The sequence below is a fragment of the Atheta coriaria genome, unplaced genomic scaffold (assembly GCF_025399875.1).
Source record: "Atheta coriaria isolate IRGN ID8LTWV9N9 unplaced genomic scaffold, Caltech_Dcor_3.1 hic_scaffold_10_pilon, whole genome shotgun sequence".
Classification (NCBI taxonomy): Eukaryota; Metazoa; Arthropoda; class Insecta; order Coleoptera; family Staphylinidae; genus Dalotia; species Dalotia coriaria.
Genome location: NW_027045452.1, coordinates 4,280,032 through 4,293,754, shown reverse-complemented (window position 1 = coordinate 4,293,754; position 13,723 = coordinate 4,280,032). Strand labels below are relative to the sequence as shown.

The following is a 13,723-nucleotide window of genomic DNA, read 5'->3' as shown; positions in this document are numbered from 1 at the left end:
AGTCCTTTGTTTTCACCCTGATTATTATAATTGCAAACCTGCGCATTCAAGTATGCCGGAGAAATATTAAGAAAATATTGCCGACGCTGTGATCATCGAAGCGAATTTTTAATTATCAAAATGGAAAAATCCAAAGAGGCTAGAAACTGAAGAGTGTCCTGAAGCGTCAAGGGTGGTTTTAAGTTTAAGTAACTTCAGCAATGCCTTGCAATATTAACGAATGCTGTGTCTTTGGCTGGTCTTTTTCATCACGACAAGCCTTCTTTAGAGTTTGTCGCAAAGAATTAAAAATACTTAAATGAGTACCCTTTCAGTATACGTACAAGAACACCACAAGAACCCGCCAAAGATATTTATTTATTTATTCATGGAGACATGTACAAGTGGATGAAAATTTTGCTGAAACTTGTAGGCGTTTGTGTACAATGTGTCGAAAACATCGCCGGCGACGCGAACCGAGAAGAGACATAAAGTAGCCGGCTGATAAGACCGCAGAACACACTCGAACGCGTCGGGAAAATATATAAACACGACGGTGGGCGACGGGGGAATCTTATCTGGTAATTAGGAGAGGGTCGGCGTCGCAACAGCGCGCGCTCCCGAAGGTACACAAGGTGCGCCAACCATCGCGGCCATCATCATCGCGAGTCGGGTTTATGTCTTTTTCAAATTACTTAGTCTCGCTGGAGAGAACAAACCGGAGTATTAAAGCTAAAGCAAGCAACGCAAAGAATATATAAATGCAAACATTTATTTGACAGTTTCACAGCTACCTGTTTGTAGGTGGCGCTATATTAAAATTTATGCTGGTGTTAAATTAAATCCGCATTAAAGTTATTTTCACTCATGCGTAAAATACGTAAAGTAGATGAGAACTATGCGAACTACTTAGTGTTTCACTATCGCCTTGGCATTACTTAGTGGTTACAAGGCTTAGACATCCCTCATATATTTTGTATTCGATTATTCCTCTTAGTGCTTCCCTTAGCATACCTATACTGATACACTTACTCTGTACTAAGTTCTGAAGGTAAACTTTGAGCATGTTGCATGAAAAATATAGTTTTCAGCACTATTTTAGAGGATGAAATTTTTTTCTGCGAAGTAGTTTGGAAAATAGGTTATTAATCTTAGAATGTTTAGAATATATTTTTACTATATCGATATGTTTGCATCGGTGCATATATACGAATATTTTTCAACCTATAAAACGCGTTTTAGAAAACAAATATTAAAAGTAAACTGTAAATTTGGGTCATTGTTGTTTGCATGCATGCTTTGCGTGAGTGTATGGGGTGTGCACGATTGTCAAAAAGTGACATAACCTGAAAAAAGCGTTCCTGCAACGGGTGACAATTACGGGCAGTATGTTACCCTTTTTGCGGCGTAGCATAGTACTGAAAAATGTTTAGGAGGATTGAAGTATTTGCAATGAAAGTTATTAAACGTTGATTTATGTTGATTGGCATTCAACTTTCAACTTTTGGACTTTGGAGAAGATGCGACCTTTGCGCTGTCAATTCCGCATCGCAGCAGGTCATCAAATGCCACTCGCAGCGTGCGCGCGTCGATTTCGTCAATTTATTCGAGTTCATAACGACCGCGCACGTTGGATATTATCAATCGCATACCTGGCGGGTGCTCGCGTGCGCACAGCGACAGCGATAACCCATCATAAGTTGTCAAATAAAGTTCAGAAACCAATTATCCGTGGACAGGCTGGATTGATTGAAAACGCCAATCACACTCGGCGTGCCAACGAGACATCATTCGAGACGTATTTATCTACATCTATAACTCTATACAATGCGTCCAAATCTAAACAAAATTTATTTACTTCTACAAACTTCTCTAATGGCCTCCGAGAATGATTTTTCTCTTTTTTTCCGTTTACGCCGAATAATACTCTAATTACCTTGGGCGGTAATTAATAATTCACGTCTAAATTCCTGGATTTACGGATTTTCTCAGCGTAAAAAATCCGAAAAACAAAGTTTACCAGAACTTTACGACGGATCACGTTTTCGGTTCGATAACTCCTCAAACACAAGCCGCCCGCAAGTCAACCCAACTCAAGTGCGAGGAGAAGAGAAGACGCCAACAGAAGACGAGTTTATGAAAGAATGGCGCGCCGAAGGAGAGACACGAACGAAAGAGTAATCTAACGGTGTCTTCAGAGAGACCCCCATCGAGCACGTCAATTATATCCGCACGGCTCATCTCTGACAGCTCGATCAATCTGGCGATTCGTGCGCGATGCGTGCAATACGGCCGTCCGTGTGATGGAGCGAAAGCGACGTCATGAAGTCATGAAATCATGAAATCATACGAGCACGAGAGCACTACAGTGTGGTGCGAGTTATTAATGTTGGTGCTTTTTAGTGACGACGTGTAAATAATACTCACATTATCGGCGGACAACACAGAGAAAAATTACATGAGTGTGGCAGTAGATTACCAAACTTTTTTTAGAAACTCTGTCACTGAGTGGATAATCTGTTAGGATTTGTATTAATTTCCGTGAAGTTGATAAACTGGCGTTTCTTTTGAGCTGGTATAATTGGTTGCCTAGATTTGAGCTAGTAGAACAGTCAAACAGATCACAAATCTAATTATCAATTCGGTAGCGTTTGGTTGATGCTCTCCAGGGTTCCATAGGTTGGTACAATCAGCCATCATGCGATCGAACCATCACAAGCACGCCAAAATTTCATTCGCCGATATTTCGGACATCACAGACGCATTATCAGCCGCTCTGCGACGATATCGTCATCATCAAACGGACTACGCGATTAATTTAATTGACGCGTAATTGACGCATTTGTGCGCACAAATCTATTATGCTCCCTGTGGCTCTACCTATGGGCAAATAGCTTACACATATCAATATTGTATTAAGAAATTATTTTTGAACAGGACAACTGTATTTTGCAGATTTATAATTTATAATTGATTTATTAATTTGAAGGCAAATTTGGCACAGTGTTGAATATTTAATTATGGATGGAAGACAAACACGTGAAAGCTTTCTCGACGCATGCAACCGCACTCTATAAATAATAGGAATTACAGCAAAGCACAATAAAATGTTTGCATAAATTATTATTCACTTGCCATGCATATGAACTAGTTACTTGTTATTACATTGTTTGTTTTAGTTTATATTTATTTTTTTAAAACGTTTTTCTTTGAATATTTTGTATAAATGTTTGATACGTTGGTATAAAACATTATAACCACAAAGTCGGTTAGTGTCATTACAATATATTATGCAAAATAAATAAAGCGTAATGAAACGAGCCAGTTTACGGCCTGCCACTCTTCCACATGCGCACATTTAATGCCGTCGTCGCGGAGGAATAACGATCGGATGCACTTTCAGAATACTCGCGAGCGTTCCATTTTTACTTCTATCATATTATCATACATGTGACATTCACTCGACTGCAACAAACACGGCAGCAAACGCAATTAAAGTTTTATTTTTGCGAGGCGGTAATATATTTATTTTGATGGCGTTTAAATTTGCATGCAGAAAAATTAACTCTGTTGCTAGTTTTTTTTATTATTATTGTTTTTTCCTATCGTTCTGTACTGTTTGCTGGGGTAAAACATACATCTGTAAAAAAGCAATCTATATTCTCTTTTCTTCATGCCGCCGTTGCATAAGAAGCACATTATTATCTGCCGGAAGAGACGCCGGCGTCAACGCGACGAAAAACTAACGAGAAAGACCGCGTTGCACGTATTTAACATTAAATTCTTATCGTTGATGGTACTTTGCACTTTTTAATAAAATATATTCAGTTCACGAGATAAAGTCTAAAGTGGAGATAATAAAGTAATATAAAAAATACCTTTTAATAAACGTACCGACCTCTATTTTTAAAAAGTGAAAGTTAAGTTGAGTGGGAGATTAAAATATCTCAGTAGGCGCATGTGCGTCGCACTCAACAGCTGTTTGTGTTATTGTTGTTTTGTTTATATGGTTTTGCCAGTGCCTTTAATTGTTGAAACAGTTTCGCGATGACATAGAATGTCATTGAAATTTAACGTGTTTTGAGTTGTCTGTGAACGTTCGAAATTACCAGTTTCTTTTTTAGATGCCTTCCGTGTTGCCCGATATTTAGCTATACTTCTAACCTCGAAATCATCACAATGAGTAAAGGTGTTAAAACGAGCGATACGCGCTACAGTCAAAAGAAGATTTCGAAGTGATTGCTTGGCCTGGTGATTATGGTCTTGCTTCAATCGACGTGGAATGCAATAAACTGATATTGTACATGCGGTTCATGCAAGCCAAGTTCAAAGTGACGCACCCGCGGAATCCAGCGTGGAAGAGTGAACTTCTTCCGGGTTTAATTCAAAATGATTATCGGACATCTACCTACGAGAAATGCGTGGAAGATTTACGCTTTCTAAGATACAGCCTGGATTTCGGTCAGAGTTTTCGACGCTGCAGTGAAATACATGCTTTCACAGTGATGACCCATCGAATGTTGGGACCTATAATGGAGTATATGTATTGGATAAACCCGAAGAACCTTAACGACTGGACAAGACTCTGGTACAGTAAGCATGTACCACCGTTGATGAGCGTATGGTACATCTATCGAAGAAAGCAGAAGGCTGTAGAATTGGTCAAAATTCACGAGAATATTGACGAATCTCAAGATTTTTATATGAAGGAATATTTCAAGAAACACGCGAAGGAGTGTTTTGAAATGTTGTCAGCCAGATTGGGATCAGGCGATTTCTTCTTCGATACTCCATGCTCATTGGATTGTGTTGTCTATTCGTACCTGGCTCCATTGATCAAAATTCCATTCCCATCCGATGAAGTATCACAAATTCTCCGAACATTTAATAACCTGGTGGCGTACGTGCATCGAATTGACATTAATTACCAGCCAGAATTAGTGGAAGATCGACTGAAAATGCTTCCATTAAAGAAGCCCGAGGAGGACGATATGGCGTCGTTGAAATTGAAGATTTTCTCTAGTATTTTTGTCGCTTGCGCCATGTTCGGTTATGCGCTCGCCAATAAAATTATATCATTTCATTAATAAATAACTTTTCATTTGATTCCATTGCAATTGGATTGAAACAAAAATTTGATCAAAAAGTCAAACAGAATTGTTGTTTTTAATCACATTTGAAATTAGCAATTGCGTGCACCAGTTTTGACGAAATAAACGTTTGATTGGATGTGAAAACTGCAACCAACGAAAAAAAGTGTAGGAAATGGCAGCAAGCACACAATGGATTTTTAGTTTTTATTGAATTACGTGTTTGCTCGATTGCTCGAGTGGCAACATCCGGCCTGGGATTATATAAACATGCAATATTTTCGCAATTTGCTCTCGCGGTGGGTGCTCGGGAGCGCAATTTTCAATAAATATTTATTTGCGATGAAAACTGGGGCGGCACACAAGGAGCACTGCTATTGCAATATTAACCAGGTTATTGAAAATTTAAAATTGTTTCATAACTTGTTTCATTACAAGCGTGCACTATGTTGTTGAGAACAAAAGTTCCCTCGACATTTTCTTAATTCAACTTTTATTTTGAGTCCTGCTAAGTGAAAGTTTAAAAGAGTTTTGATTAAAATTTTATGCATTTCGTTGATATTGTAAATATATTCCCGAGAGGTTTGAAAGCTTCCTCTTTGTTGGGTGTCGGTTAAGTGGGGCGGCCGTGGTCATGTATCAATTTTGAAAGATTTAGGGGATTGCAATTCAAATTAGCGATTATTTCGCTCGCGCGGCCATTTCCAGCTTTTCTCCTTGGAGAGCGTTCGAGGAAAGCGCATGCAAAGCGAAAGGAGGAAAGATCGAGATCCGCACTCGGAATCGTCCGTCCTGTAAAAATATTTAGAGTAGCCTAGAAACATTACAAGCCCACAGAATGAAATAGCAATGCTGGCTTGCTGTGGTAGGCCGATAAATTTTTGATGAATCACCAGTTTACGTTTTTTTCGTTTTGAGACGGTTTAATTTTTTTTTCGTGATCGTTTGCAACAATACCGCAGGACATGTACAAGCGTGAGCGAGCGCTTAGCGCATGCATAAATTAAAAAGTAATTTATTAGTCGGGAAGTGTACAACTCGGGGTTAAATGTATTGTAATTTATTTCGCAAATTTCGAATGAGTTTTAAATTAGTTGAAAAATGTACCAAACTATAAAAGCGATTTTATTATTTTTGTTTTACGTTTTTAAAATTTGTGGATTACTTTTATATGCAACGCTTATAAACTGTTTGAAATGTTGTAAAAGTTGTTGCAAATGACATTTAATTTGCACGCCGCGCGCCGTTTAATTGAAACTTTTCCGCCGCTCTGTTATCAACGGGTGGTCACCCTTCTTTTTTCTTGCACTATCTAAATCACTCTACAGTTTCCATTTGGAAATCTCCACCTCTTCAATACGACCACGTCTTTAATTTCTTATATTGGCTGTAAATGTATTAATCTATTAAGAGACACGAGGGTGCGCAAACATGCCGCCCCTACGGATGCAAGGGGAATACGTTTTTCAAAGCTAGAGGGTAAATCAAAGCAAAAACTTTCACAGAAACAAAATTGGGTTTGAAATTGAAAATGCTAACTTATACATCGATTTGATTAACTTTATAAGTATTTTGTAATGTTTGACACTAGATGTCTTTTCATAGCAATCCAATTTGCTCGCATACTTTAGTTTGATAAATTTATTGATTGAATCACTAGGTTAATGCTGGCGAAATTACATTTTCCAGCGGTTTAAACTCAATGAACTCAATTTTTATTCATGATCATCGCTTTTCACCTGCACAGGCTGTAGTTCGTTCTCAACGCGAGTTCAAATTTAAATTAAACGTTATTATCGTTTGCGCCTTGCGTCTGGCGTCGGTAATGGTTAATGAAGCTGAAAATTGTTGGTGTTTTTGAAGCGTACGTCGGTCGGCGGAGGTGGTGGCGGCGTCGGCGGCGTCGCGCGCGGCTGTTACAAACTGCGCGTCGCGTCGCAGTCGCATAATGAATAGCGCGTGCATCGCGAAATGTAATTAATTAAACCTATTAGGGAGATGCAGGCGCTTCGCGCCCAGCCTCGCTCCGGCGCGATATTCAATTACGACAAAGTTTGTCCTACATCCGAACATCCGCCATGTCGACATTAACAGCATCCCGCGCGTTAGGAGTGTCAAACGAATAGACTTTACGAATCGCATAAAACACTCATTACACCAGCAAATAATGACTTTATTTTACACAAACATGAATAATTATTGGTATCAACATTTAATGATAACAGTGTTATAAATAAAAGACAGGGACCACGTTTGTTACTGATTTGTTAACGAATGTTTTAGTTGCTTAGTTTGCAGATCGAGATAATGGGTGTGTTTGTATTGTTTATTTAAAGTAAATATTAAAGCGTCAAAAGTTGAGTTTATTCCTCTGAAAATTACAGAAAAACAAACGCGCAAATTGGCAATTCATTCACAATATTTATTTGTTCCCTTTTGGTTTCATGTCGTGCAGTTATTCCATGAATATATTACAAATTGTTTCAGATATAGAATATTCCAACGGTTAATATATTTTGTGACTGATTTAGTCCCCAAACAAACATTAATAGAATTGTCATTATTATCATCATTATTTATCGTTTATTATGATTTTACTCTGAATTATAACATGGGTTTAAGCTACGGAATACCAAGTAAGTTCTTGCGCTGATAGTGCTCTTGTGCCGAGAAGTGTTTCCGCGCGTTGTTGATATTTTGATCATTTTGGCTGAGAACCAGCTGTAAACCACTTGGAATAGTGTGCAAATGTGTTTGCATTTCAGTTATTTATATCCACATCTCAGACCCACGGCGAGGCGTAAACGCTAACGTTTACGATGAGCGCAAAACTCCAGAAACGCAAACACCAGCCGCTGCTATTTCCGGTTTTCGATTCCCGGAATAGCGTATTATGCACAGGATATTCATGATCATAAACACTTTTTTATTATTCCAAAACATTCCTACTCTCATACTGCGAATTACCTTCTATATATAAACTTTGTTTTCATTTTTGACTACCTACTCGACTGTTTCAAGTTGCGACAAAGTTTTACATTACCTACTCCAATTCTGCATCCGTGGTTACCGCTATTGTGTGCGAGTATGAGCGTGTGAGTCTATATAAATAGATTCAGGTGGTCGGAGGTTGCAACCTAATTCTGTGCGGCAATACCAAATTTCCAGTGAATTCAAACGCTATCGATGCTTTGCCAGTTTAGGAAGCTTCGCATGCCAAAGCTTTCGATGCATGCGTCGATACTGACACCGGGTTACGAATTGGGGAAATTTTCACCTCTACTAGCGTCGAACGAGTGAACAAAACGGAGCGACCCTAATGGCATATCTATGTTTCACGTATTATACAGTTATAGAGTGGGAAGACCTTAACCGACCCTCCAACGTACAACGCCACCTACAATTTCCACGAAAATTTTACATGAGTTACCACTATTTACCCGTCGGCAACTATTTATAAATTCAGATAATTCAGAAAAATGCCTCCAATAAATATTTCTCCTAATTTGGAATTCGGAATTCCTGGGCAATCCGTCATTCCGTCGCACGTCACACATCATCATACTTCATATGGATTTTTTTTATTGTAGTGTTCTCTCATATTTAAATGCGTGACGTTTGCATCACGAGCATCACACAAAATATGAATTATTCCAATGAGTTATTCCGATCCAACTGCGCGTTCTACACGACTCGTCTTTTCGGCTGCCTGCGTTCTGCTCTTTTCATTCGAGTTCTTGAGCGTTGCACCAAATACACGAAAAAGGAAGCGTAAAAAGGCATCGCCGCTAATGTTTATGTATGTAGTTTTACGTACGCCGACGTACGAGTATTTTGTTATGTACTACATGTTACTCTTCTGCCCCGGAGCGCTTTCTTCCTTCTCCGTTTTGGCTTTTGTTCCTTTTCGGATCGCGTACGACTAGCCTCGCTTTTATTTTCGTGTTTGCATAAAAATACTGCCGACGAACTGACCGAAAAAATGTGTACGGCTTTCAAGATCCGGCGTGAGTCGGAGAATGGAATACAAAGCGAGCGGTAGAAGGGGGCGGTAGGCGGCAAGTGATGTCTAAGGATCAAAAAGGGTTCTTATATCTTTTGGCCGCCGCGCTCGTTTTTTCGTTTGTGTATGCGTTTGTTTTTCATTCGGAAAATCCAAAATGTTTTATTATTAGTTCAAAAAGTTAAGCACCTCCTATGATATTATTTGCGCATGTGTGATAGTTTAAGTTGACTTTTTAAAGAATTTAATATTTACATGTGCATTTATTTAACTTTTATAAATTAAAAGTGTGCTCAAGTCTCTTAATATTTGGTTGTGTTAAAATCTATTTTGTTTTCTGTTGTTGCAGGTATGTACCCACAAGGCCTTAGTGTCGCATTCTGTTTAATCCAATTGCGGGTTGTAATAAAGTGCGGCGCCGGCAATGTTCCATAAATTCAGAGAGCGCGGGCGCGTGCACTCTGCGTGCACTCGGCGCGCCAAACAAACGCGCTTAAAACAAACGACGAACGCACCTCGCCGCCCCCAAGCACCACGCACACAGAATTCAGCACGTCGACGTGCAGGTATTTGTATTATTTCACACATTCAGGCTGGGAATTTTGCGTCGGCCATCAACGCTTTTTTCATAAAGTTATCCCATTAGGTGATCTCACCATGGCACCAACACTGTGAAAAAATAAAAATATATTCATAGAGTACACAATAGCAGCGTGGAAAAAACGCTGTTTTAATCTCGCGTCGCCGGAGGACGTTGGACAGCGGGGAAGTGGCGAAATTTATAGTTTAAAAGCGTTGTTTGTATGCATTTTTTCAAAAACGGAAATAGTCGCGCGGTGCACTCCGAACGTCCGGCAGAGAATGCCCAGAGAGGAAATACGAAATGTGAAAAAGGGAAACTCGTCGAAAAAAACCATGCATGGCCAAAGCGTTGCTTTGTGCAAAGGAACGAAATTTTGGTTTAGCATCCTGCTGCGTGAAACCTCACAGCCCTTCGTGTTTGAAGGTTAGGGCGAGGCCCTTTTCGTCAAACGCGGAGAGCGTTGAAAGGAAGGGTCTGGGAAATGCTAGCTAAACTAAAGACTTAAAAAGATCCTCTGATCTTTTGGCCACACGCTGTGTCGAGTCTCAACTACTTTCCTAGTAACAAGTAGCTAAAAAACTAAATATTATGCATTGGCAAATACAATATTTTTGATTAAATAGATATTGATTAGCATATTAGCTTGCATCTTTCTTTAGCGATAGCGCTTAATAAGTTTGAGTTAATTTGTATCCAGTTTTTTATATGATATTTAAATTGGCATAAATATGACGATTGCCAGACTCTATACGAATATCTTTTCTTTTTCTAATCATTGCGCTTTATTGAGCAATAGTTGAATGAGTCATAGATAACAATCGGTTGTGGAAATCTTTTCCTTTGGAATAGCGTTGTTGCGTGGCTTGTTTACAGAGTCCGGACATAAACAACAACCGGTCCCGACGCCGCCGTCGCCGCCGCATCGTATTGTGCGGGCATTTTTTATTCAGTTTGACCCTTTTTAGTGAAACTTTATCGCATGTTGCGCGCACTTTTTTCCTCGTTTCGACCCGGTATGACTTTTTAATGACCAGCGAAGGCACATCACGCGCGCCTCTCTCCTCACACACGCACACATACAGGAGCAATGAAAATGGAAAATTCATTCTGCCCCGTCGTCCGCCGGCGTCAAAAACGCGACGGACATAAACAACCCATAACAAACGTAATAATTAAACAAACAAAGAACGTCAGAATGCCGCACGAAACGGCCATAAACAGCTTTCTTTTTTTTGTGTGTTTCACAGCGCGCTTGCTTGACGTTACGTCACGTTACGTCACTTAACCTCACTTAAACCAAATATAACAGTGCACATAACCTACACTCAAGTCTATCCGATCAAACAAGCTGTATCTCTGTGTATTTGTAAGAGTTTGTTTGTTGCAGTTGGCGATTTAGGCGGCGTTTTTGCCGTGAATTATGCATGCGCGAAAGTTCGAGGGGCGGTTTGCCGCTGCCGTTACCGCCACACGCAAGAAAGTAACGACAAACAACAACATAAAATCTCTTTTATGCGCAACATAAATATTTAAATTAAAAACATAGTCTCTCGCCGCGTTCGCCATATTTAAATTTTCATTTACCGTGTGACTTTTTAATTTTCGCGACGCCCGGAAAAAAATGCCGAGCGCCAAGCAAAAAATAATTTCAAGTTCGCGCGCGTCTTCGTGATATTATTCCAGTCACGACCTTCCTTCGCTCATAATTTCCCATTTTCTTACAACTACGCTTTTTTGCATAGGCACACAGTGTGTCCATTGAATATGTATGCAAATAAATTTAATATGTATTTAATATTTTATTTGAGAATTTGAACACTCTGTATGTGTCATTTTTGAATTGTATTTGCCATTTGAATCACAGAGCAGAAAATACCGCGAGATTATTTTCGAATTCAACGCAAAGCGCAAAGAGTGGAAAACCCAGAAGCGCACGTCGTAAAACCAACTCGGGATAGCTGGGAAACGCCATAAAACTGAAATCTTTAATTCGAAAAATGAAACAAGTATGTTCAAATTTCCATCCGGAACTTTTGCTTCAATCACATGAATAAAAATTGCACAACAAGCTATTAATACAGACAATAGTGAAACGTGTTCTCGGTGGCGTGAATAATCGGCCATTAATAATACTGGCATGCATTACAATCCACCGCCGCCGCCACCGTTGCTGCCAAATATCTGTTCTTCAGCCTCTCTCGCGCGTCCTGTCCACCGTTGCGTATATTATTACCCCTGATGGTCAACAACCATCGTCTCGCTCTCTGCCGCCCCCTCTTCCTCTTGTCAGTTCATGGCTGTCCATCGAAACAGTTGACTCCGTCGAGTCGGCTCACTCTCCTGACGAGAATGTGTGCAATTCTCGGATTGTTCGCGGATGCGACTCGCGTCTGTCCGTCGCGGCATGCAAACAGGAGATTAGTTCGCGTACGTCAAACGCTCGAGGGTTGTTGGGCGGCTGAGGCAGAGGGGCGGCGGCAGTATTTGCCAGCGTCGCGCCACGTCAGAAATGTATTCGCATCGCATTATATGAGGAAATTTGGTTGTCAGTGGCTTCAATTTCGCTTCTATACACGCGCCTGTATTCAGTGAAGGGGGCGGCGGCGATGCGAGACAATACAAAAACTATATGCAGGCAGAAGTGGATGGTGCGCGCACGAAAATTCAATTTTCACCAAGTTGTTCGGCGATAATTCGATACAAAGCGAAATGTTTTGCTTATTTCCGTATTTTGACAGATAGTTTGTAACTTGCGCCATCTATGAATAAATAGCTATATTTTCAATGTACATTTAGTTTGGTGACTTTTAGACAAGCATGAAAATATGTTTTTCACCATCCTTTTGTGTTTTCTTTGTAAGGGTAGATGGTGGCATATTATTTGCGATTATTATTGCTCAAGAACACGCGATCATCTCCGCTCTTAATACACTTAATGCGCGTCGCCGAAAATCGTAAAAGTAAATAGCTTTCCGGAAAGTTTTCGCCGAAAAAACCAACGCGACTAGGCGACGTCTCGAGTCTGCCTCCGAGGGTGCATTTTAAAACCGCTAGGGTGGCGTCGCGACCGCGTCTTAATCACGCCGGTAAATAAGAAGCTAAGACGCGCTGCTGGCTCGCATTATATTTCTCATTTGAAATTTTCGGAATTATTAATTTTTTTCTCTCTACGCGGTAAACCCGATACTTTATCCCTTTGCGGCGGGGTAAGGAGTGAGTTATGAAGTGGATTGCGTGACGGCTCGAGTGCGGGCGGCTGCATCCCTCGAGGTAATTGATATACACTTTATAGGGCAAATATACAAATATTCCATTTGCCATCCAAATACCCTCTTGCTTGCAACCCCCACTCCTGTGTTTATATTCTTCTTTTTGCTGATGCCACTGCTGCCGCACGTCTTATATTCCCATCGATCTATCATCCGCATCATCCTTGTATCCGAGTGTAAGTTGATATCCGTCGATATCCGAGTGAAATTCGCGCATCTGCATATTTCAGTTGGAGACGGCTGCCATATTTCGCCAAGCGTGTTTGTATATCGCGTCCAGAATTTGTCGCGATATTGAAATATTGAGTGCGGGAAAAAGGGTAAAACGACAAGGCGCGCAACGTTGAAATGTTGCAAAACGGAGTCGATAAAGACGCTATTTGATGTTTGTACATTCGAGATCACATCGAGTGACATGGCCTCGACGCTCAACGGTTTGTTTGCATATCTAGGCAACATTATGCAAATACGAAGCACAAGCATTGCTTAAAATTCAGCAAAATTATTATTTTTTATAATCGTTTTTATTTATTTTTTTCAGGTACATAGATTAAATGTTTTACAGCAGTGAATATTTGAGGGATGTATATGAATTTTAATTTCACTGTGTGAGACGACATAACGAATCGCGTAACAATACGTATCGCAGCCGGATGTGTTATCCTTCGGAATTTTCACATGTCCGAACTTTTTTCACACAGCAGCAAAATCCCATTTTAATCAATTTTAATCAATCCTCCTTATTCGTTACCTGCTGTTGAAATACCTGGATGTTGGATATTGTTTTGAAATCTGCTCT

General features: G+C 40.0%; 2 protein-coding genes across 2 annotated transcripts in view; both read left to right on the top strand.

Moving 5' to 3' along the window:
* Sema2a (Semaphorin 2a) overlaps positions 1-13,723 on the top strand; it is a 205,556-nt gene that overhangs the window by 80,749 nt on the left and 111,084 nt on the right. The window lies entirely within an intron of this gene.
* Positions 3,941-5,085, top strand: LOC135801031 (metaxin-1). The gene has a single exon (XM_065314395.1). It carries the CDS (start codon positions 4,284-4,286, stop codon positions 5,064-5,066), a length of 783 nt encoding a protein of 260 aa, XP_065170467.1. The 5' UTR covers positions 3,941-4,283; the 3' UTR covers positions 5,067-5,085.